The sequence below is a fragment of the Anabrus simplex genome, chromosome 1 (genome assembly GCF_040414725.1).
Source record: "Anabrus simplex isolate iqAnaSimp1 chromosome 1, ASM4041472v1, whole genome shotgun sequence".
In the NCBI taxonomy this organism is placed as follows: Eukaryota; Metazoa; Arthropoda; class Insecta; order Orthoptera; family Tettigoniidae; genus Anabrus; species Anabrus simplex.
The window spans coordinates 1,162,203,417-1,162,228,376 of NC_090265.1; the positions used below are offsets into that span (position 1 = coordinate 1,162,203,417).

Consider the following 24,960-nt stretch of genomic DNA (forward strand, 5'->3'; position numbering starts at 1 on the left):
GGCACTGGCGGGGGCCTCAACCTCCACACGGCTCGTCCCATATGGTGGATAAGGGATGTTCCTGTAGATATACAGGACAGGTGTGAATAAGGCATTGCGAAATATAACAGCCGCGGATCAACGACAGTATTCTGTAAGGAAGAAGTCAGCTCCCGGACCAAAGTATCCTTTACCGACCAAAGTTGGGTGGACTCACGATATCTTATTAATATGTTAGAAGTAAAAGAAATGAAAGTAGCGAGAATGATAGTTGGTACGAACAGGTGGGAACAATGGCAGAAGGGTACTCGCAATGATAAGATAAAGTCTAAATTTGGAATGAGCTCGATTGATGAAATTGTACGCATTGGTGGTGGGGTCATGTGAGACAACAGGAGAACAGGTTACATAGGAGAATAATGGAATCAGCCATGGAGGGTAAGAGAAGTAGAGGAAAACCAAGACGACGATGGTTAAGCACCTGGTTTCGAATGATTTAAAATAAAAGGTAAAGAACTAAACGAGGCCACGGAGCTACTTACAAAGAGAGCTTTGTGGCGGGGTTTAGTAAATTCACAGAGGATACAGGCTGTTCGCTTGGAGGCATAATAGTATATAATGATGTACGTATGCATGCATATATGTATAAAATTATTTGCACAACTTATGACAGCGCCAATCACGGGCGTAGCAAGCAGATGGTTCGAAGATAGGAACACATCCCCCTTGGATGTCTGAGGCGATGTTTCGTTATGGGTTTTAGGAGCATGGAAACACATTTTAACTGAGAAATAGTGTGGTTTCCCATTTTCACACCAGGCAAATGCTGGGGCTGTACCTTAATTAAGGCCACGGCCGCTTCCTTCCCACTCCTAGCCCTTTCCTGTCCCATCGTCGCCATAAGACCTCTCTGTGTCGGTGCGATGTAAAGCAACTAGCAAAAAAGAAATAGTGTAACATCGCATTACAATGGCCGATTGATTCAACCGACATTGAAGAAACGTGTTCAAAGTGATAGAGCGGGTCAAGAAACCCAGGAAAAGTTCGCTATGATTGGAACTACAGTAAGTAGACCAGAATGTGCAGGTAAAGCTAAACAGTCGAGCGCGCGGAGGCCGTTCGACCGGGCACTAGCTCTGCCGGCCTTTCCACTGCTCACATGTCCAAATGGTGTGATTGGCAGCAAAGAAGGTCTCGTGGTGAATCCAGAAACATGCCACTCAAAGGCAAAGAAGGTACAGCGAACGCCAGAAAGCAGTGCGTAGAGAAGCGAGCGTGACCACCCAGCGACGGACTACAATTCCTCGACCATGAAAGCTAGATGTTGTTGCGACGTTATTACGCGAAAAAACTCATGGCCGTGTCAGGAATAGAACCTACCACATTTTTGGTACTGTACTGTAGTTTACTTTCACTAATTGTTCGAAAGTTGATATAAATATTTGACTTTTACCCTCACGGCAATAATTGTACATATCACTGTAAAGAGTCGCTCGCTGACTGGCTGTATTTGTAATAACTAGATATAAAATAGTTGTATGAATATCTTCATTTCTTACTCTGCAAAAGAAGAACACAATATGGCACTTCTGAGAGAAAACAAGAGTACTTAGAGTATTTTACACTAAAAAGAGTAAAATATTGTTCAAGGTAGCATGTCTGATCACACTGGTTAGGAGCAATTTCTACCCAGGATAGTGGAAGGAATGTCGAAATAGTTCATCTATATATTAGTACTAGCTGATGTACCCTGGCTTCACCACGGAATTCTACATTGTATACGGAATTCTAGTGTACACATTGCGAGCAAGATTGTATTAAATGGCACAACTTTTAACGTTACCCTAGAAACGCCACGGGGAAGTCACCGAACATTTTCTCATATGAAGACTGAGTTAGAGAATTTTCACTGTAATGGAAGACCCGCTTGCATACCATCAGTCACAATCAGGTTTGGGGAGTTTTCATTATAATGGTAGACACTCACTCTCCATCTGCCTTTTTACATCCTCAGAAAACTGTCCTAGTGGTTTTCCCAACTGAAATGAACACACATCACAATGACGTCAGTAGGAATGGCACGATTAAAAGCAATGCTTTCATATGAAATACTCGATCAAATGAAACACCACACATTTTCTCACTTTTAACGAACAGGCCTACACTGCCAATCTAACAGTCCAAAGTTCCAGAGCTGGAATGACAAAGGGGCAGACAGCCGTGATTCGTGAAAATTCTTCGTCATTTTCGACGGGGAGAGGGTCGAATAGTGGAGACTCCCAGGGCAAAAGCTATGCCATTTTACTAGTATGTTTCCTAAGAGTAGCCGATGAGTCGGAAAATATCAATTCACTACACTGGAGGCGGAAAAATCTATCTGAATTGGAGGAAAAATGGTCCTCCAAGCCAGAGGAGAAACCCCCTCTTCACCGATAATTTGGAATAAAATGAATGTAGAATTTAATAAAAGTGAAGAAGAAACTTTTCTTAAGAAACGGCTCCTTTCAGGGTTGCCTTTTTGTTATTTAGTAAATTGTGATGCTATCATTTGGAATAGGCCTATATTGTTATTCTAGACCAGGCCATACTACTACTACTACTACTACTACTACTACTACTACTACTAAGTGAGCCTCTGCCTTAAGTATACACACTGCTCATTCAAAACAGCGCGTCAGAGTAGGGATCGAATAACTGGAATACTATGAAGAACCAGCTGTATCAGAAAATGTATGAACCAGAGGAATGGCATGCTAAAGAAGAAAGTTTTCTAACTCCCCCGCTATTTTCAGCCAATATTCAGTCAGGTTATTATAGTCGGTACGCAGCAGTAATCCCGTCTATCGGAGTTGAGGCAGCATAAGAGACAAAGAACATCACAACAAACAATGGTCAATGTAATGTTGTTATTGATCAATGTTATGCGCTTTCGATATTGTATGCCTTCACATTTAGTTTTCTTCCGACTCTGAAATATCACCCATCATAGTCAGTACGGTAAAACTGAATAAAACTTAAATGATCGGAAATTTTATTATCTGTAACTTTTGTTATGTAGTACTTTTCGATAGGACCAAAAACATAGGTATTTAAAAATTAAATTTTAGGCGCCTTCCCCTAAAGTACAATTTTATCCAAGGTGAATAAAATTGTTTATAGCTCAGACTGTAGTTTCTTATGCCCCGACTCTATATACCGTTTTATTAAATTCTGTTAACCCATTTTCTCGTGGCTCGGCGTCGATGTGGACTTGGCAACAAACATACAAATTCATGAATATCTCTGTTATCATAGCCGTTACGGTAAAAATGTATATGACATAAATGGTCGGAAATTTAATTCTAACTTTGGTTATGTACTATTTATAGATACGACCACTAATAATATAAATATTAGAGAATTAAATATTAGACCATCCCCTAAACTACCATTTCGTTCAGCGTAAATAAAATGATTTATTGCCTATATTGTAGTGGCTCATTCTCCGAATTTGTATACCAGTTTTGAATGTGATAGGACCACTAATGACGTAAATATTTAAGAATTAAATTTTAGGCCTTCCCTTAAACTACCATTTCACTCAGAGTGAATAAAATTATTTTCAGCTTAAATTATAGCGAATTATTCTCCGATTTTGCATACCAATTTTTATTAAGATAGGACCACTAATAGCATAAATAATTGAAAATTAAATTTTAGGCCTTCCCCTAAACTACCATTTCTTTCAGCGTCAATAATATTATTTATGGCTTATATTGTAGCACCTTATTCACCGACTTTGAATACCGATTTTCATTAAAGTCTCTTTAGCCGTTTTACAGTGATGCGTGTACATACATACATACATACATACATACACATACATACATACATACATACATACATACATACATACATACAGGCAGACAGACAGACAGACAGACAGACAGACAGACAGACAGACAGACAGACAGACCTGACAGACAGACAGAAATTACGGAAAGGTAAAAAGTGCATTTCCTTGTTACTGTGGACATGACCGATACAGAAAAGCCATTATTTTCAAATTCTGAGCAATGTACAGACAAAAAATTTATTTTATATATATAGACTAGCTGATGTACCCGTGCTTCTCTACGGGATTCTCAGAAAGAGTGACTTTGTGGTTTTCCTAACTGAAGTCAACATAGGTCATTACAAAAACGTCAGTAGGAATGTAGCAATTAAAAGCAATGTTATCATATAAAACACTTTATCAAATGAAAAATCTCACAATTTCTCACTTTTAACGCACAGTACTACGGTGCCGATCTAACAGTCCAAAGTTCCAGAGCTGGAATGACCAGGCTGCAGACAGCCGTGAACACTCCTCTGCCCTTATTCCGTTAAATATGCACGCTGCTCATTCCAGTCTGTGCCTCAGAGTAGGGATTGAATAACTCGAATGCTATGATGAACCATGCTAAAGAAGAAAGTTATCTACCTCCCCAGCTACTTCCCGCCAATATTCAGGCAGGCTGTTACACTCGGTACGACCGGGCGTGTTGGCGCTCAGCTGTGAGCTTGCATCCGGGAGATAGTGGATTCGAACCCCACTGTCGGCAGCCCACAAGATGGCATTCCGTTTGCTTCTCTTTTTCACACCACGCAAATGCTGGGGCTGTACCTTAATTAACGTCAAAGCCCCTTCCTTCACACTCTTAGCCCTTTCCTATCCCATCGTCGCCATAAAACCTATGTGTTTCATTAGGACTTAAAGCAAATTGAAATAATTTACGGTTCGTAGCAGTAATCCAATCTATCTGAGATTAGTGGCAACAGAAGACACAAAGCACATCACAACAAAGAACGGTCAATGCAATGTTATTGTTGATCAATTTTATGAGCCTTCTATATTATAGTCCTTCACATTTACAGTAGTTTTCTTTCGACTCTGTGGTATTAGGGCGTCTTAAAAATATTTATAGCGTAGACTGTAGTTCATTATCCTCCGACTTTACATACCGATTTTCATTAAACTCTGTTTACCAATCTTCTTGTGACCCGGCGCTGATATAGACTTAGTAACAAAAATCCAAATTCCTGAATATCTGTGTGATCATAGCCGGTACGGTAACAATGTATAAGACATAAATGATAGGACATTTAATACTATATAACTTCAGTTATGTAGTATTTATCGATACGACCACTAATAATATGAAATATTTGAGAATTAAATTTTTGGCCTTCCCCTAAACTACCATTTCGTTCAGCGTGAATACAATTATTTATGTCCTAGATTATAGCACCTTACTTCCCGGCTTTGCCTACGGATTTCCATTAAGATACGTGGACTAATAACATAAATCTTTGAGAATTAAATGTTAGGCATTCCCTAAACTACCATTTCACTCAGCGTGAATAAAATTATTTATGGCCTAGATTATAGCAACTTATTACTAAACTTTTCATACCGATTTTCATCAAGATAGGACTATTAATAACATAAATATTTCAGAATTAACTTTTAGGCGTTCCCTTAAACTACCATTTCATTCAGCGTGAATAAAATTATTTATAGCCAAGATTATAGTGACTTATTTTCCGACCATGCATACCGATTTTCATTAAATTCTCTTCAGCCGCTTTCTCGTGATGCGTGTACATACAAACAGACAGACAGACAGACAGACAGACAGACAGACAGACAGACAGACAGACAGACAGACAGACAGACAGACAGACAGACAGAAATTACGGAAAATTTAAAAATTCATTTCCTTGTTACTGTGGACATGACTGATACAGAAATGCCATCCTTTTTAAATTCTGAACAATATACAGACGAAACTCTTATTTTATATATATATAGATTTACAATATATTGGATAGTAAAAAATCAAGTTGTGTCGGTCACTCACCGTTAAATCCTTTTTGACAGTTGCATGTCACACATCCGAAGTTGTCTGGACTGAAATTCACTCCCTCGTAGTAAGTTTCACCTCCATATTCGCATTTAGCAATAGATGTGTCGTTCTCTGAAACAACAATGTGATGAAGTTACTTAAAATAAACATATTTTATATAAATAGTCATGCGAGGTGGTTCTTTGCTGGCCCCGCGCTGTAGGGGTAATATTCTTGCCTCTTACACGGAGAACCCTAGTGGGATTCCCGGGAGGTCAGGGATTTTTACCTGTATCTGAGGGCTGGTTCGAGGTCCACTCACTCTATGTGATTACAATTGAGCAGCTGTCTGACGATGAGATAGCGGGACGGATCTAGAAAACCAAGAATAACGACCGGAAGAATTCGTCATGCTGACTACACGACACCTCATAATCTGCAGGCCTTTGGGCTGAGCAGCGGCCGCTTGTTAGAACACGGCCCTTCGGGTCTGCTGCACCATGGCGTTTGGTTTGGTTTTTAGGAGTTCTCTCATTATAGTTTTACATTATTTTCAGTTCCACGTTCATTCGACAGGAAATATATTTCTCTCGTCGTTGAGAGCCGCACTAGGAATATGCAAAATAACTTAATGATGATGGCTTGTTTCTCCCATATTACATAACTTTTGTCTAGCTCTAGCAGTTTCTCTTCATTCCTCTGATCAGTTCTTAGCGTTGGCGTTTTCCTGGAAATCCTAGAAGTTGACTACTAAGTCCCTAAACAAAATTTGTCTATTATTGAGTTTTGATGTAAATGTTCATCGACTGTAGACTTTTCTTGGTCTCATGGGACTACGTGAATGTTTCTTTAGGTATCAGATCAAGGAATTAAAATACGGAAAGTGTTTTGTTAGTCAATTGGAATCCATTCTCTTCAAGTTCCCATAGAACAATGCACCCCTGTTTCTCATGGGATCTCTAGTTTTATCAATGTGAATGTGTACATTTCTTTTCTACTTCTCATTCTATATTGACCTTGTAATTGTTTAGCCCAGGACCTTTCTGGACGATTTCCCTTTCTTTCTTCTCTACTTCATGACGTTCTCCAGTTTTGACCATATCCGAACATTCAACTGCATTGAAGCATTCTGCTATGATTATTGTGTTGTAATATAATATTATTGCTGCTCTAGACAGAGATTTCTTGATACACGGATATCTAGTTAGTTGCAGTGCAGTTTCCCGTTTTCTAAACCTCCTTTGGTTGCCTTCCTTTTTCTAACCTACTATCCTCTATTTTTTCTTGCTGAATATATTTTTAGCTAACGGCCATTTGGCGAACTAACTTACAATAAAATGTCACAGGATTAATAAAAAAGTGGGATGGGTAATTATTTCAGTGTTGATTTTCTACGACATTAAGAAATACTTTTTGTTATTGACATCAAGAAGCAAGCGTTTGTTATTATTCAAACTGAGGTAAAATGCTTTATTTATCACTGTACAAGTGAAGGACACCCGTGAAGCTGAAGCAATTGGAACAGAGAATTAAATTAACAGTCCATTGTCAGAAGAACTCATCATACTTACGGCAGAGTGTGCCATCAGGACAACAGCTTCCAAGGGTAAATTTGTTATAGCAGCCTTCAGGCAACTCAAAGAGAGCACCGCAGTCAATGAATGTACTGCATGAGAACCGGGTTCTGAAACAAGAAGAGGTTAATTTTAGACGCGTTAGGAAGGTGCTACAATAACAACATTTTGACATTGTTGGACAAAATATCTCTCTGGAAATGTACAACTCCATTGCTTGAAATATTTATCACGTGTAGTACTTTAATTTGTGAAGTTATATCTTCACAATTGCTTTCTTGAATATATTTTTCCCTGCAGGGTTGGATAATTAAGTACCCCTGAAACTATCCGTGGAAATGATCTCCATAACTTCTTGATACATATTTAGAATGGGGTGGGGATGGGGGTAGGGGTGTAATGTTATTTTTGATTTTAAAAAGTAATGTTTCTCACTATATTTTACAAATAAAGTACCTTTTAGTTCAGTTTACTACATTATTTTAGAACGTGGTGGTGGTGGGAATCTTTACAATCTAACTTGTTTCTCACCGCATTTTATTTAAAAAAGACTATTTAATCGAGTTTACTACATCATTCTATTTTTTGAGTGAAATGTTTTATACTACTATATTTTTAGATAAGACTAGCAAATGTACCCGTGCTTCGCTAGCGTATTCTACATTGTATACGGATATCGAAGTAAATTACTGAACATGCAGTGAATACATTTTTTTATTGCACCGTCATTAAAATTGCCTCAATATTTAGATAGATAGAAACAGCAGGAGGAGGTTCCCATACGTTGTTTCCAATGTAAAGTACGAGTTGCGGAATTGTGATGATAACGGCAGGCTCACTTGCCTACTACAATTCACAATCGAGTAGGGAAGTTTTCATTAAAATGCCAGGTCCCATTACCTACTGCACGGTGTCAATCGAATTGGGGAATTTTCGTTACAATAGCAGGCCCCCTTTCCTACTTCCAGACAGATTATAATTGAGGAGTTTTTATTACAATGGTAGGCACCTTCCCTACCGCCAGTCAAATTTGAGTTGTGCTGTTATCATTATAATGACGGGCCCTTTCTTAATGTTACTCATGTCGAGTTGGTGAGTTTTCATCATAAAAGAAGGCCACTATGCCTAATGCCAGTCACATTTTAGATGGATAAATTTGTTTATAATGGCGGGCACACTTACCTACTGCCAAACACAATCGGTTAGGGGAGTTTTGAACAAAATTGCATGCTACCTTGTCTTCTGCCAGTCAAACCGAGAAGGGGGTTATTCATTACAATGGTAGCTCCTCCTTACTAATGTCAGTTACACAGGAGTTGGAGAAGGATTCCATTCCTACTGCCAGTCAAAGTCGAAGTGGATAGTAATGATTACAACAGCAGACGCCCTCCTGCTGAGAGTAATTATCGATTTGTAAAATATAAATTACAATGACTGACACGCCATTTCTCCATCGCTACACATCGATTTCAGCAAGTACATATAGATCGAGATACGAAGTATATGCATGTTTACAATATTACACATCTCCGTTTTCAGTTTAACTGCTGCTAAATGATACGTCATATCGACAAACGGATTGTACCGTAAGAGGCCTCACTTAGCGGTCAAAATGGCTGTTCTTATGATATTTTCTCCTATCTCATCTATTTATGGGTAAGATTTAGTTAGAAATGTTGAATAGGGTAAAATTTGAGTAAGTTTCACAGTGCATTACTTTTGGGTAATTATATAACAGCTTCAAACATAGAATTTGGCTCACATATGGATACTGAATGGACCAATGTTCTTGTAGAATTAGATGATTCTATCTTTCGTATAAGTGATTAAAACTATGAATGTTACGTGTACAAAGTGCAAAATTTACGTACAATCGAGAAATAGAGACAAATATAACGTATAAGGAAGAGAGATACGAAAAAACGTCATATGATCAAGGTTTTAGATCACTCCAAATTAAACGGAAATTATGCCATCCGTTTTGTCATACGACTTACAGTTTAACCACGAAATACCTCGAAACGAAGATCTGCACCGTCATTAAAATTGCCTCAATATTTAGATATATTTCGGGGATAAAATGTAAAATATTTATAGATCTTCGAAGCCTTCCGTCGGTTACAGGCGAAGGCATATAATTTTGCCAAATTTCAATATTATAGTTCGTCTGGCAGATTGTGCCGCAATCTTGCTTTGGGGGGAAGGAGGGGGTTAAGAATGAGGACTTCTGGGAGACTAAAGCTAAAAAATATGCAGATGGTCAATATTAAACCCGAAACGGATAACTGTACGAAAATTTCGTCAAAATAATCAATGTACAGGCACAGGGCCGTTATGATTTTATTTATATAGATGAGGAATCTGCTCCACGTTCAACACCTTTTGGACTATGTCCGCTGGACGTAGCCTGCAAAACCAACCGTTCATGATATCTCCATTATTAATCCTCCTATCGAAAAAATGCACATCAGAAAAATGTTTTAGAATTTTATTTCTATCAAGGACGATCGATTTTCAGTCAGGTTGGTCTTGTATAGCCTATATTGTGGGAGCGCAAATTCACTGCTTCTATTCCCTATAAACCCGCAGTCCATTTCTGGAATTTGACATGGTATGGACCTAAAAACCTACCTTTGGACAGATGGATGCTAAATATGAAGTTTTGTTGAAATATCTCCAGTAGTTTTCAAGTCATGAGAAATACGCTCTACACGCACCCTCTCTTGAGTTAATTCCGATGGGACTTGTACCGAAAAACGGTCCGTTAATGTTATCTCCCTTATTAATACTCGTATTGAAATGGTGCACATGAGGAAAAAGGCTTAGAAATTGATTTCTATTAAGGCAAGTAGATTTCCATTAAGTTTGGTTGTGTATATTTTGTGGGAGTGCAAAATCACGGTTTCGGTTTCCGATAAACTCCCAACCAATTCAGGGATTTAGAAACAATATTGGCCCTAAAACCTACCCAAGGACAGGTGGATACTAAACATGAAGTTAGGTAGATAGATATCCAGTAGTTTTCAAGTTAAAAGTACTCAGACAAACAAACAGACATACAGACACCCAGGCTAAAAACATGTACGAGGTCATTATTACACCTGAAATGTATAACTGAATGAAAATTTCACCAGAATAGTCAATGAATAGACACACGGCCGGTACGATTTTATTTATATAGAGTTGTGTACAACTACAAAAGGACTCTTGCATAATTTTAAAGTAATGCATCCACAGGAAATGTACCTTTTGCACAACATTATTTAATATAGGTATAAGGATTAAAGTTAAGGTATTCAAATGCCACGCTCACCTTACAGCGTCAAATTCAAAAAGTCACAGCATGAGGACTAACAGAGATATCAACGAATACCTATGATTCAAAGAGAGTACTTAAAATGATGTTAATACTTTATCTACATTATTTTAGTGCCCCGTTAAATATTTTCTTCTCAAATCCTGGAAATTATTACTCAAATGTGAAGATGGCCTTAGGTCATATTTATGGAAGCTGTTACAAGATCGAACCCTGAACCCTTTCTGGTGAGATATGGTGTTTAATATACAATATGTCTTTGATATGGGCTAAAAGAATGTCTCTCGTTAATCTACCTCAGTCTCATGCTTGCTTTTGACAGCAAGAAAGTGACTGATGTATGAGGAATGATAGTAAGATAATTTCTTATGCAGCCAGCCCCTGTTGCGAATGATGAAAAAATGTATCCCATATGGTCGGTTAGTGTGAACATTTCACTGGGTTATCAGACGTACCCTGGTTCCATGAGGAATGCAGCGAAGAAAATAATTCCTTGTCTCTCTAATACGTATGAGCTGTCCATGACAGCCGACGGTAAATTTATTTAGGATCCAGCCAGCCTCCGAGATGAGTTATAATAAATACAAGTTAGCTGCACTCAATTTGTGCGAACAATTAGTGGAAAACGCAGGTGTTACTCATCATGAATGTAAGAGGCAAAGATGTTTAGTATGTATATGAATTAATGAGCTTTCGAGATTAGAGATTTGTAAATATTCAAATCACTGAATAGTAAGGATTTAAGGAACAATTTCATCATCTTAACGTCCATTTGTAAATGCTGGTGAGTGCAATAGCTTTCTCCAGAAATTGCCATCGAACCAGATATGCTTTTGAGACTCACAAACTTTAAATTTAATATCTACTGCATTTTGTAATATAAAAGTATTAATTCAATAGATTATCTTCGTGCGTCTGGTTTGTGTGTAGAATTCTGTAGAGAAGTTGTTTCGTTCTAAAGAACAGAATGCATATTATTAGAAGAATGTTTCGTAATATAATGCACAACGTTTATAAAGTACCTACGAATAAGCCGATTGTATACCAAAGATTGTATTAGGTAGACAATGAATTGTACATGATAGGAAAGTAAAACACTTCACGTCCAGTATATGCTGGAGAGAAGCTTCAAGTTCTGTGAGCTCTGTAAGCGAACGTTTATTGGGCTTTATAATTTGTCATGCTTCTTTCATTTGTGTGAGAGTTAATACACTTCCCTCCAGCTAGACATAAACACAACCGAAACATGTAATAATCGAACACATCCCCCCTACATGTGTTTGTGTAAGGAAGGGCGTCCGGCCGTAAAACTGGATAAAGTATACATTGTGACACAGATAGCAATCACGATCCATAAAGGTTTTAAGATAATGCGATGGACAGAAAGGAAGAATCCATGAATTCAAAGTACGTGAAAATCTTTGAGAGCAAGATGCTTGAATTACATTACAGTTGTCTTATGTCACACCCGACGGTATTCGGGCATTCGAGGACTAGGGAGTCTTTCATTTTCACGTCCTTTTGGCCCTTGTTTTTCTTTGGCCGATACCATTTTTCGAAGTGTCGGACCCCTTCAATTATTTCTCTCTGATTAGTGTTAATAGAGGATGGTTGCCTAGTTGTACTTCCTCTTAAGACAATAATCACCACCACCACCACCACCACCACCACCACCACCACCACCACCCCCTCTTATGTCATAAATACTCACACGCCGTTGTCCTCCACAACACATTCACAAGTATCAATGCACCTTTCTTTGGTCTTGAAAGTTTCTCCCTTCTCGTAGGTTGTGTTCTCATACCTGCACTTGCCTCCACCTGGGTTAATTCTCTTCACCACATCATCTGTAAGCAACACCATTATCTAGATCAAACACAATTCCAACGTATATAAACATTTAATTTGGAAACTTGTTGTCAGCACAAATACAAAGAGTATGTCGTAAAGTCCACCTGTACTTCTGCCATAAAATCTGTGGGAAACGTACCTCAGCGTACGTTACTCTATCTGGGATGAGACTGATGTTATCTACCTCATATTTGCTCTTCACAAGAAGGCGAATTCACTAGCAGCATAAAGGGGTTTAAGGCGGAAATTCTTTAAAATCTTATTACGGACACCAACACGGTACATTTGATTAGCAAACTACGAGGTTATGGGCGTGTACTTAAATTACAGTGAACGCATTAACAAATCTGCATTTATCAAAATTCTGTCATTAAAATAACCTAATGAAGAGTAAGCTATCTTGACTAGGATTGAAAAGGACTTCTGTGATTTTGAAGTCACAGTTTATTTTAATATAAAATATTGGAAGTTCCTATAACAAATATTTTTACTGTGATAATTTAGGGGACATAATCTATGAATCATTAGAAATGACAATTTTTATAACAAGACTAACATACCACAGTTGTAGCTGGCTGGACATGGTCCATCTCCCTCAGGAATACAGCCTATATTTCTGTAATAGGCCCTCATTGGCACGTTATCACAATTAAGCAGGTCCAGGTCCGAAGAGCGAACTGAAATGATAAAGTATTATAGCTTTACAGAAGAATTAATATAATTGTAGTTACAATAATTTTAAAATAACTAAGATTATGAGTATCGAACTACCTGGAAACCAAAGCCAGGACCACCGAATAGGACGCATTTCTATCTGCCTATCAAAAATTATTTACCGTTTCGGGCTCTCAACATCCAGTACATACATCATGTTTCATATTTTTGAATCCTCAGGATAGAACATTTTCACTGGCATTTAGCACGGACGTTTTTAGTGAGAGTAATATGATCAGGGGCCGTGCCCCATTTTAATGACTGGGGGTACTGAAGATCAAACGTATATTATTAAGGTGTCTATACTATGACGTTACTGAACTCAGGTATATCAAACTACAGAATGCCTAGTTGAACAAAAAATAAATGCATTATGAGAGCTAAGATCCCCTGAAGTAAGTACATTTTCTGCTGCCTGATCACCGTGAACTGAGTAACACAGTATTTTGGGTATTATACTGAGTATTGCGATTTGCTCCCTATATTGGTGTTGTGAGTGCTCTTGAACACAAGAATTGATGAGTGAAAAATACTTCTCATGGAGAGTACAAGGAAATATATTTAGTGAAGACTGATTGTTCTGAAGCAAGACACAATTGTTCAAATGAAACCTATTAAATCTCTCCCAATTTTTATGGTGAATGAGTTAAGTTTTTGTAACTTCACAGCATTTATATTTATTCTGTATACTGAAGCTATCAGTTTTCCGAACGTTCAGTATCGCGCTGCGTGGTATTCAGTAGAGAAAATGGGAAGTCCATTTGATAATAGTTATTTTAATAAGATTAACAGGCTGTCATTAAATACAATTATCTGAACTACATGCCAGTTCAAATGTCATCGTCTAAGAGTTTAGACTCTGATGTAGACACGTGAAGCCAGAAGATGTTCCGTGAACAAATCGTTGTTAGGGATTAGTTAAGTACAGTTTATATTCGCTGTCTTATATACTGTAGTTTTGTCAGACTGGTTTCACGTATCAATACCTTACAAATATGTTTTGACAAGGTTGACATACCAGGTGTATGCATAACTCTCTTCCGCTTTCACTAAGAGACGGCGCCAGAGAACAGTACGCAGCGTATGAATTTGACACATACGTCAGTTAGTTTGTCTGACATTAACCTACCAACATACACAAGTTGAGTCCACCAAACACTGGCACCTGTGTAGTATCGTTCAGTGATCATTTCGACGTTTGTACCTGAAAAAGAACGTTTGTGGCACGCATTTCTTTTCTTATTTAATCAAAAGAAAAAAGGCTATTGAAAGTCATCGTCTGCTGGCAGAAACATGTGGTGAACACACTCCATCGATTAGGACATGTGAGACTTGGTTTCGACAATTTAAACGTAGTGATTTCAATGTGAAAGACAGTGTATGAACTGTTGAAGCCCGGCGAAACCGTTATTGCACGACGCTATCGCCAACAAATGATTAATTTAAATCACGTGGGCCAGAAAATAATGGCAAAGTGATTTTGTTACACGACAATGCGCGGTCTCACACAGCAAAACCAGTGAAAGATATCTTGAAATTGCTTTGATGTGACATCCTTCCGCACCCACCGTACTGCCCTGACCTGGCGCCATCTGACTCAAAACTCTTCGCATCAATAGGGCACGCGTTCGCAGAGAAGCACTTCAACAATTTCGAGGAAGTTGGAAAATGCCTCTACGAATGGTTTGTCGCAAAAGACAAGCAGTTTTTCTGCAATGGTATTCATAACTTACCTGAGAGATGGGCGAAGTGTGTAGAAGCCGATGGCCGATATTTTGAATAAACAAAAAATGAATTTCCCTTGAGCATTACGTGTTTTATTTAGCAGAAAACCAGGCAAAATCTTATGCTTACACCTGGTATAAAGTCTATATCTTACAATAACAGGTTAGTCAGTCGCGTTTGCTGACTTACTGTGACACAGTTATGAAATATTGTGTGAGACATCATAAAGCTTTTAATGGTAAGTTGTTATTGAAAACTAGCATTTTATCTTATTAAACGTTTACATAGAGCGAATCATTTAAGGAAAATCTTGGAAAACTACCAATAGAGAATCTGCCACCTGGGCGACTGCCCTAAATGCGGATCATTGTTAATTGGTATGAGGCAACTGGATGTGAAGCAACTTAAGCTTGTTTCATAATATTACTTGCGAGAATAAGAATTAATATTCAAACCTCAAACTGTCTGATCGTCTCGAATTCGACTACTGGGGTTGACTTACATAACTACTGTACTACAAAAAAGAAGCAATCCACGTTCATTTCAGTGTTGTAAAGCGAACATACTATGTATGCATTATGATTCGAGGCAATCCAACTGGAGAAAAATATCAGAGGCTCAAAAGTACAAACGTCTTTACATAATAATGAAGCTCTCTCAATAATTACATGTAGAAACCGAACAATATTTCCTAGATATATCAAATTACAGAAGGAAATGTGTTTTTTATATAATAAACATTTTATGTATTTTGCTAGCATCACGTTTTAATAAGAGAGCCTTACCATCGAGTTTCATTGCAGCGATACGTCACCGAAAGAGAAAGAGTTCGGGGGCGTAAACATTGTGTCGGCAGAATCAAGAATGAGCCTATACTACTCTACCATTACGTTACATTCGAGGCGCTTATACGAAAGGAAAAGGGGCAGACAAAATGGCGCACGGCAACTTCAGGCATTACAAATACATAAAAATTGTCCCCGAAACTCAGATTAATCTAAGTATAGAAGGCGCAGAATTATAAAGGCCATGCAAAGGAACTTTAAGTTGGAACATATATTGTTTTAAAAAAAAATAATTGAAATTAATTCATTATTTACTTGAAGAAAAGATATCGTACTGAATAAGTCATCGCAGAAGCAAGAAGAAGGAATCTGTCGTCGTTCTGGAACAAAGTAATAATCTAAGTAAGAAGACTGAAGCAATATTCAGAGCTAGATAATATCAGAACAGCAATCAAGATACGAAAAGGATCGGAGATATTTAAATTTAAAATATTAACGAAAGTGATATTGGAACCGCCGAAAAGAAGAGGCGAGAAGGCAAAATTCCGTGTTACAAGCAATCTAGTACACTGAAGAATAATCAAATTAGCTATTGGAATCCACAATTAGCCTGAGAAAAATATATTTATTAACAAGAAACCATATCTGCAGAGTAATAGAGAGCAAGTTCCACACAGAGACAATTGAGAGGATAAAATGAATATTTCAATTATGTATACTGTCAATATAATGTTAATTTCTACTTTCATGAGCGACTGTGGTACCATGAGATCCGCCTAAGCTGAGGGAACAGGTTACCAGGGATGCCATAACGAGGCTGAGCAGGAGCATGCATCGGGACCAGAGATGACGTCTGGAGTGGTGAAAATCAGCCGCATGGAGCAAGGATAACACACGAGCAGAAGGCAGCAGTCCCAAAGGGGAGACGAGATATAAGATAAGTTTCCTGTGTAAAGATATTTATGACATTTCGTAGAAATAATTTATTTCGGTATAATATTTAGCTTAGATGTAACCTATGTGCCAAATTCTAATCGTTAGTGGCAGGTCTTGGTCATATAACCGCGAATATTAATTATTTTAAGTAACATGTATACTCAAATGTGAAGTTACAGTGTTATGTTCAGCGCTTTGCCGTCTCCCGCTAACTACTCTCGCCTTCGGTACTAAAGTACTGCTCCCCGCCGCTTGGAGCGCTCCACCGAGCTTTCCTGCTAAGCGAGCCCGGCTCGCCCCCCAGCCACCGACCGCCAGCCGCACCAAGAGTCGCCCGGCAACGGCCGCCATCTTGTCGTCCACAGCCGTTCCCAGCGCGGTCCGACTTTTTGGATATACTCCAACGAGTCTTTCTGCGGTCGCCATTACCTCGGTGGACTGAGTAGCCGAGACACCGACCTCCCACTGAAAACCATGGACCCACCCAACTTCAACGAACCACTTGCAATCAGAACCAAGGAACGCTATTCCAGCTCCTACCCCTTCATCTTCCCGCTTCCCTATGACCCATTCAGTGACATCTCACCCAAACGATTGTACGTCCACCGTAAAAACACATATACAGCCATAAAACCCGTCATTCAACACGTACAAATGGCGCAAGAGCTCTGTAATGGATGTATCATAATATTTTCTACTAACAGACAAGCAAGCTACAATGCAATCTCTGAACATCTAAGAACTGAGAACATCCAATACAGAGTCTGCTCCGAACACACTTCAGACATGGAAACAGCCACACGAACAGAACCTGACACTCAGCACCAAGCAACACAAACAGATGACACCGTAGATGATGCACCCCTCACCTCCCCCCTTTCCCCCCAACCTGAAACCGAACCCGGGACTGAGACCCTATCAGTCTCACAACCGGGCACGGACACAATAAACAAGTACACTCAGACTAGGAGGAGACGTAAAAAATCTGCTCCTAGGACTGCCAGACAGCCAACACAAAAAACCAACACAACAGTGACTCGAACCCACGACCCACCCCGCCCCTCCCTTGTCATACAATGCTTCAACTGCCTTCTACTACACCACTCTGCAGCTACCTGCACTGCGGCTACTCGCTGCAACAGATGTGGCGGCTCACACCGTCACACTGATTGCACGGTACCGCGGGACCAGCCGAGGTGTGCAAACTGCCAAGGCAGTCATGCCGCCTCATTCCCTGGCTGTCCCTTTATTAAGAAGGCAGTGAAGGAACACTACAGACACGCCAAACATCTACAGTCAAGCACTAAACCTACAGTACATGCAGCCACCAATATCCTACCTCACTCGAACCCTGGACCCTATACCCAACAGCCCAGTTACCTGACCAGACAGGACACCACCACCACCATCCTGAACTTACTTCTAAATCTCATATCTCCCCATAACCAGAACCCCCCACCCCCCATGCCCATGCCAAGCAAACAACTCATCATAGACTAAAGTCTCCAAGTATCCCATCCCCGCCAAGTCAGCAAGAACATGCCCTCACTTCCTTAACAGCACAATCACCTCACTCCTTAAAGCTCCAACTCAACAAAACACTGGAACACTCGGACACCGAAGCGGGTGCACCACAACGAAATGCCGTATTTCCAATGCTGTAAACTTCCACACTAAATGCTATATTTCTAAATTAAAGTATCAAATCCACCCGATACTCAGGAATATAAACATATTCCAGCGCACAATCCAGCGGCAAGGCCCGGTTAACCAAGCAACACCGGGCGTGGCTAACGTTTGGATGGGTGACCACCCAGGCCTAGCCCTTGCCGCTGGCCCAAAGCAATTTAGAAACCTTTAATAACATCCAGTCATGGCACGTAAAGAATAACGTTGCGATTCACCATATTTTCCATATAACAGCACTCACACAACAGTTTTAAATTTCACCATTTTATTATTATTATTATTATTATTATTATTATTATTATTATTATTATTATTATTATCACTCTAATATATTTTATTCTTTTTATACTTATTTTCCTACAACAGGCCAGGTGAGGAGCGCGGCATAGCGCACCGGTACTGGCACCGCAAACGTCACCCCCCTAGGGGGTGTCCAAACAGTAATATGGCGCGGTCGCCATTAGTCACCCAGCTACCTTCAGACCATTGCAGTCCGCCTGCCTTGTGCAGGCACACTAAAGAAGCCTGAAAAAGAAAAAGAGCTTTTGTCTAGCACACAGTCTGGTTGCCTGCTCGTGACTTGTCCCGGCGTGACCCGGCAAAACTACACCTGGCACGACTGGCACCTGCTGTGCGCACCCTAATAGGCGATTGGTCCTCCACGGAGTTTGACCGTTCCAGTGCTTCTTTTCCCAACCTACCTGCCAAGCCTGACAATACCAGTAAGGAATATGGATAACCCTGGTGGATTGAGTAGCTGGGGCCCATATTCCGATTTCGCCCAGCCCTTGAACGTTACTTTCAACCTCCGACTAAAGCACGATCAAACCAACTATTTCATAATTGCCTGCCCCAACCTTGACGACCTACCATCTTTCAGAAAAATGCTCGCCTCTAAATTCCGACCCTGCACCCACATCATCCATAGCATCAGAGAAGAAACCCACCTCATCCACCGTATCCAAAAACATGCAGTATTCTTCTTCCTATTCACCAACCACCCTACCAATAACCAAGCAATAGCCGACATTCTCACCAGCAACAAGATCCAGTACCAATTCCGTGAAAACCAACCCATGGCGCAAGAAGAAACTCCTGAGGAAGAGACTGAAACAACATCCGAGGAAGAGGCAGAAGAAGAGGAGGAACAACACGATTTTGAGCACCCCTTCCATTATATCAGGCACGATTCTCCATTTCCCACTTCTCAAAAATGTGACATCCTTCTGCTACCCCTAACTTCCCCAGGTCCCATACCACTTTCCCGTAAGATCATAATCGAAACCATTCAGCCCTTCATCCGTAAATTCATTGCAGTTATTGAGGAAACACATAACTGTCACCTCCTCATCACCCCCATCAGGAATAAATTCATCCCCGATATTATTGATATTTTACAAAAGGCAGGTATCCCAACTCCAATCCTAATCCATCCAGTACCCACCGAAACCATAGAATCATCCTCCCAAACGTACCCTCCTCTCCCCCCCCCTCTCCATCCTCCAACCACCTACACCAAGAACACTCAGACAGACGGGACAGAGGCAGAAACTACCCAGGAAACAGCCTCTAGTCTACTCGCAAACACCAACACACAACAGACCCCTCCCCACCCCCCCCCCCCAAACAACCACCGAGCCCGGGCGTGGGATCTCATCAGTCTCACCACCGAGCACGGAAACACTACACAAATACACTCAGACTAGGAGCAGGCGTAAAAAACCTGCTCCCAAGTCCAAGCAAACACCAACACCTCACTCAGCTACAGAAACTCGAACCCGTCACCCCCCCAGACCCACACTTGTAACTCAGTGCTTTAACTGCCTTAAACTCCATCATTCAGCTGCCAATTGCACTGAACCCACCCGCTGTAACAGATGTGGCGGTCCCCACCGCCACACAGTCTGCACAGTACCACGGAAGGAGGCAAAGTGTGCTAACTGCCAAGGCAGCCACGCCGCCTCTTTCCCTGGATGCCCCTTCATCAAAAAGGCAGTTAGGGCACATTACAGACACTCACAACACTTATTCACACGCAGTACACCAGTCTCTCCTCACTCGAACCCAGTACCTACCATCCCAGAGCAACCCATCCAGACAAACCAGGACATCTCTACCCTCATCCACCTTCTACTACTCAAACTTCTCACACCCCAGAATCCGACCACAATTCCCATGCCCACTAGACAGCTCATTATCAACTAATCCCCCCCCCCCTTTCCCGCCAAGAAGAACTACCAAGCAATTGTCCTCACTTCCAAAGCACTGGAACTCGGGTACAGCCGAGGCGGTGTGCCAACAACTGCACATATCAGATGCTAACTACTATTCCAAATTTAACACCTGAATGCTGTTTATTACATAACATCCGCAATAGCTACTATTTTATAATACAAAATAGTATGCTGCGACTGTAAATACGATGTAGCGTTGCAGATCTCAGAAAGCAACACGAGCTACGCAAGCCCTATAATTCAGGGCGAGCAACATCGTATACACAATAACTGTGCTAGCCATGATCACTGAATGTCACGTTTTGTCCGGTCAAACCAACACACATACAACACTACTACTCAGACGCACCACACTCACACACACACACACACATACACACACACACACACACACAGACAGACAGTTAAGCAACATTGGGAATGGTCACCCACTGGATGGGTGACCAAAACACATACGCACACAGAAATCTACTATAACATGAATCTAACACACAACTGATCAATTATACATATATATAAAAAACACACAACAGTAAATAACACATAAAAGCCGACAGAGGAGCGCGGAATAGCGCACCGGTATCGGCACCTCACAAACCACCTATCTCTACGGAGATAGGTGGAACATACGGATGACCAGGAAAAAACAGTGTTATGTTGATGTTCGTAGTGAGTGTATATCGATTTAACATACCAATCTACACGGAAAGGGTATTCAGTTGGAAGCATGCATATTTTATAAAACGTAGATGGGCTTTAGGTGAAAATCAGATTGACAAACATGACCGCACCTACTTGAACTAAGAAAAGAGATGGATCCTACTTGGATTATAAGAATATTGTAGAAGTAATGTCGTCGAGGGAAAGTAGCATCGTAACAAATGTGATGCTGTGAGGAGAAATAATGAGATGTTATATGAGAAGAATGTTGATTAAGAATAGATGGATTTGAATTATGTGTTAATAGAGATGTTGAGATTTAATGTTTATTTTTTTCGAGAGGTTATATGCAAGAAGATGTTACGAAGTCGTATGATACATGTTGATAGAGTTTCGTATTGGAATGGCTATTGTAGGGTTAGGTCATTTTGAGAAGAATGTATTAGCAAGAGACCAGCTGATTCAATGTCAATTTGAGACACATTGTGACAGAATATTTGTAGTTGTTAGCTTCCATATGCTTAATGGTGATGATGTAGGGATTTATGTCAACAATTATCGTCGTATTTAGGATTATTCTCTCCCAAGCAAACAGTAGTTTGATATTTTGAGTTAATTCGAATTAATGGCATAGCGGTATATGAAGTAAGGTTAAACTACGACTGATGGTAGAATAATATGTGAATAGCTGGCACATCCTTTCATTTACTATACTAATGGATGATTAACGAAAGGTATAGTTAGCATGTTTACGATTGCTAGTATTGCAAATGAGTTAATATAAGAGAAATAAATATTTCATTTTCAACAACATGTTTGAGGGTATGGCAACAATCTTTAGCCACATTAAGGAAACTTATTGAATATCTCGGCTCCCCATAAAAGACTCAGTATGAAATTTTCCTCACAGTAATAAATAATAAAGATGAAGACCTTGTACAGGGACAGCAGGAAGGTCAATTATGGATGAATTTACGTAGAACCTAATCAATCTGCGAGAAATATAACTTCAGAAGGGCAAGTTGTTCACATCATTACACTTAAATTTTTCAACAAAACTAAGTTCAGTGTTTGATGAGTGTGTTAGTATACAAGAAGAGACCCCATTTCATTTAAGTCATTACCAGACAGAAATGCAAAATATGTTGGATTTTATGTGAAGCATCTTGTTTTTTCTCACCATATCACAATTTATTTTCATTTTTATTCAGATTAGCATGTTAATAAACTAGTGTAATGAGAAGTTGGAACTATTATTTTTAAAAATAGGGTAAGGTATGCAGCGATAAGTTAATATAATCACTTATGGTAATGATTATTAACTTTGAATGACTAACGGAGATGTCCACCGGCAAAATCCATTTAGTGAGCGATACTTAGAGGACTTGCCTGTAATCTTTCTGGGATCCTACGTTAAATGAGTATGATAATGACGAGATAAATTTCTTCCCTGAGATGCTACCGGGATTTATCCATACTCCGGCTTGGGGGTGGACTACTAAGCAGCGGTATAGCTGAAGGGGCCGGGGTTAGTAGGGTCAGAACGTGTCACGTCCGTGGATCTGACGGGATGTGACAAAGGGAACCTAGAACGTGAAAAATCAGAGATATGGGTTTAAACATGCCTATCACTATTACCGTTTCCGGGTGCGGCGGAATCTCGTAAGCCCATGTATTGCTTTCACTGAGGTTGGTGGTCGTAATTTTGAGCCACCGTTGTGAGGTATAAAATGGTACGTTATGTCAGGTTCGTCAACGATATGTTACTCCGCAGTAATAACGGAAAATTATATAAAAACTAAATTAAATAACATGTAAGTAACTTCAAATAATGTAAAGTCCGAACGTAAATAAATATACGTAAAAATGAGTGTAAATAATTCGGAAAACCGAAGACTAACAGTGACAGACAAGCTTAAATCTATTTCTTCTTAAGATGGCTTCTCAGAATCTAGGTTCCCTGTATCAAACTGTTCAGTAGAACGTCGTTTTTTCCTGTTTAAATTTGTCTGCCTTTACTGAAACGCCCTGTAGTTGGGAAGGCAGATAATAAATTTAGATCAAAGAGACCTTCATGACATGATTCACACGAAAAGAAGCACACTAATGTTAGTATAATATATGTATCGTACATCAGCTCGATGACATAAAAACAGAAAGAATATGCTACACAATTCAGAACCTGTGTCATTTAAAACGACTAATGTTAAGAATGTGGTCACTTACTGGTGGTGGCGAAGGCCAATAGTATTACGCAGGACGTTCGCAATGTCGACCTTGCCATGACGGAGTGCAGAAATTACAATGAAGAGAATACAGCTTTGCCGCTGCTTATGAAAGGGACGGGGGCCGTTGGACGGAAGCAATCCTGGTTTTTTTTTTTTCCGCTTTACTCTCGCGACCGCCGCTAGGTGCGCTAATGTGTCTTACCAACATACTAACTACCAACCGGTTTAGAGTCTAGCAGACTGATCATTTACACTATAGTACGCCCGTAGGAAGGCTGGTATCTCTGACGAACAGCTGTACAGGAAGAAATTAAAATGAAGACGGTAATGATGACGACACAGCTCATACGAGTCAAATGCTGAGTAGTTTCGTGTCACTTGCTGAATTACTTTCTTTTTCCAATTTGGTTTACGTCGCACCGACACAAGTAGGTCTTATGGTGACGATGGGATAGGAAAGGCCTAGGAGTGGGAAAGAAGCGGCCATGGTCTTAATTAAGGTACAGTCCCAGCATTTGCCTGGTATAAAAATGGGGAAACCACGGAAAACCATATTTAGGGCTGCCGACAGTGAGGTTCGAACCCACTATCTCCCGGATACGACCTCACAGCTTCGCGTCCCTAACGGCACGGCCAACTCCCCCGGTGCTGAATTACTAAGATAAGAGCAGGCTGAAGTTGCTTTGTTCATGAATACTCTGGAATTTCTGGAAGCATGGTAACGCTCGATAAGTTCCCTTTTTATTTATGTTTTTAATTTTAAGCCTTTGTTCTGAAGTATAGGAGAATTGTCTCTTCGTGGTTTACAATTCACAAGACGTAGAATTGTTATCAGGTTGAATTAATAATAATAATAATAATAATAATAATAATAATAATAATAATAATAATAATAATGATAATTTTAAAATGGACAAATAAGTAAACGAAACATATAATAAACAAATAGACGTGAAGTATACAGCTGTTAATAAAGCCGTTCTTGAGTCGCCGTTGACTAGATAGATCCTCCGAGAAGGAATCTTATTCTGCGTTAAAATACTAATTCGAACACTCTTCACTCTTCGCTTCCACAACCTCAAGTACAGGTACGAGCACTAATGAACCATGTTACAAAACAAGTCTAGATAAAATTTAGAAGAAGTCCAGCTACCTTTGCGGATGATATCATGTTAAGAGTCGTTGTGAGAGAATTACTAATGTACTTGAGAGAAAGTCTTTGGATTTGTCATTCTCTTTATAATTACATCTACCGTCACTGGTGACGTCTGAGAGCAGGAAATAGAGATTCCTGAGATGCATGTTGAGTAAACGGTGACGTTCATTGACAAGGTGGTGGAAATACAAAGGAGATGGTAAACAAGATACTACTTGCCTTGAAACTTGAGACAGCACTAAGTAC

General features: G+C 39.8%; 1 protein-coding gene across 1 annotated transcript in view; it reads right to left on the bottom strand.

Moving 5' to 3' along the window:
- Positions 1-23,680, bottom strand: part of LOC136877076 (uncharacterized) — a 61,063-nt gene extending 37,383 nt beyond the window's left edge. The window contains exons 1-5 of the mRNA XM_067150895.2: positions 23,557-23,680; positions 13,148-13,264; positions 12,448-12,583; positions 7,418-7,530; positions 5,862-5,978 (exon numbers count right to left, since the gene is read on the bottom strand). Of these exons, the coding sequence (XP_067006996.2) occupies positions 5,862-5,978; positions 7,418-7,530; positions 12,448-12,583; positions 13,148-13,264; positions 23,557-23,614 (541 nt within the window). The 5' untranslated portion in view covers positions 23,615-23,680. The remainder of the gene's footprint in view (positions 1-5,861; positions 5,979-7,417; positions 7,531-12,447; positions 12,584-13,147; positions 13,265-23,556) is intronic.
- Between the last annotated feature and the right edge of the window lie 1,280 nt (positions 23,681-24,960).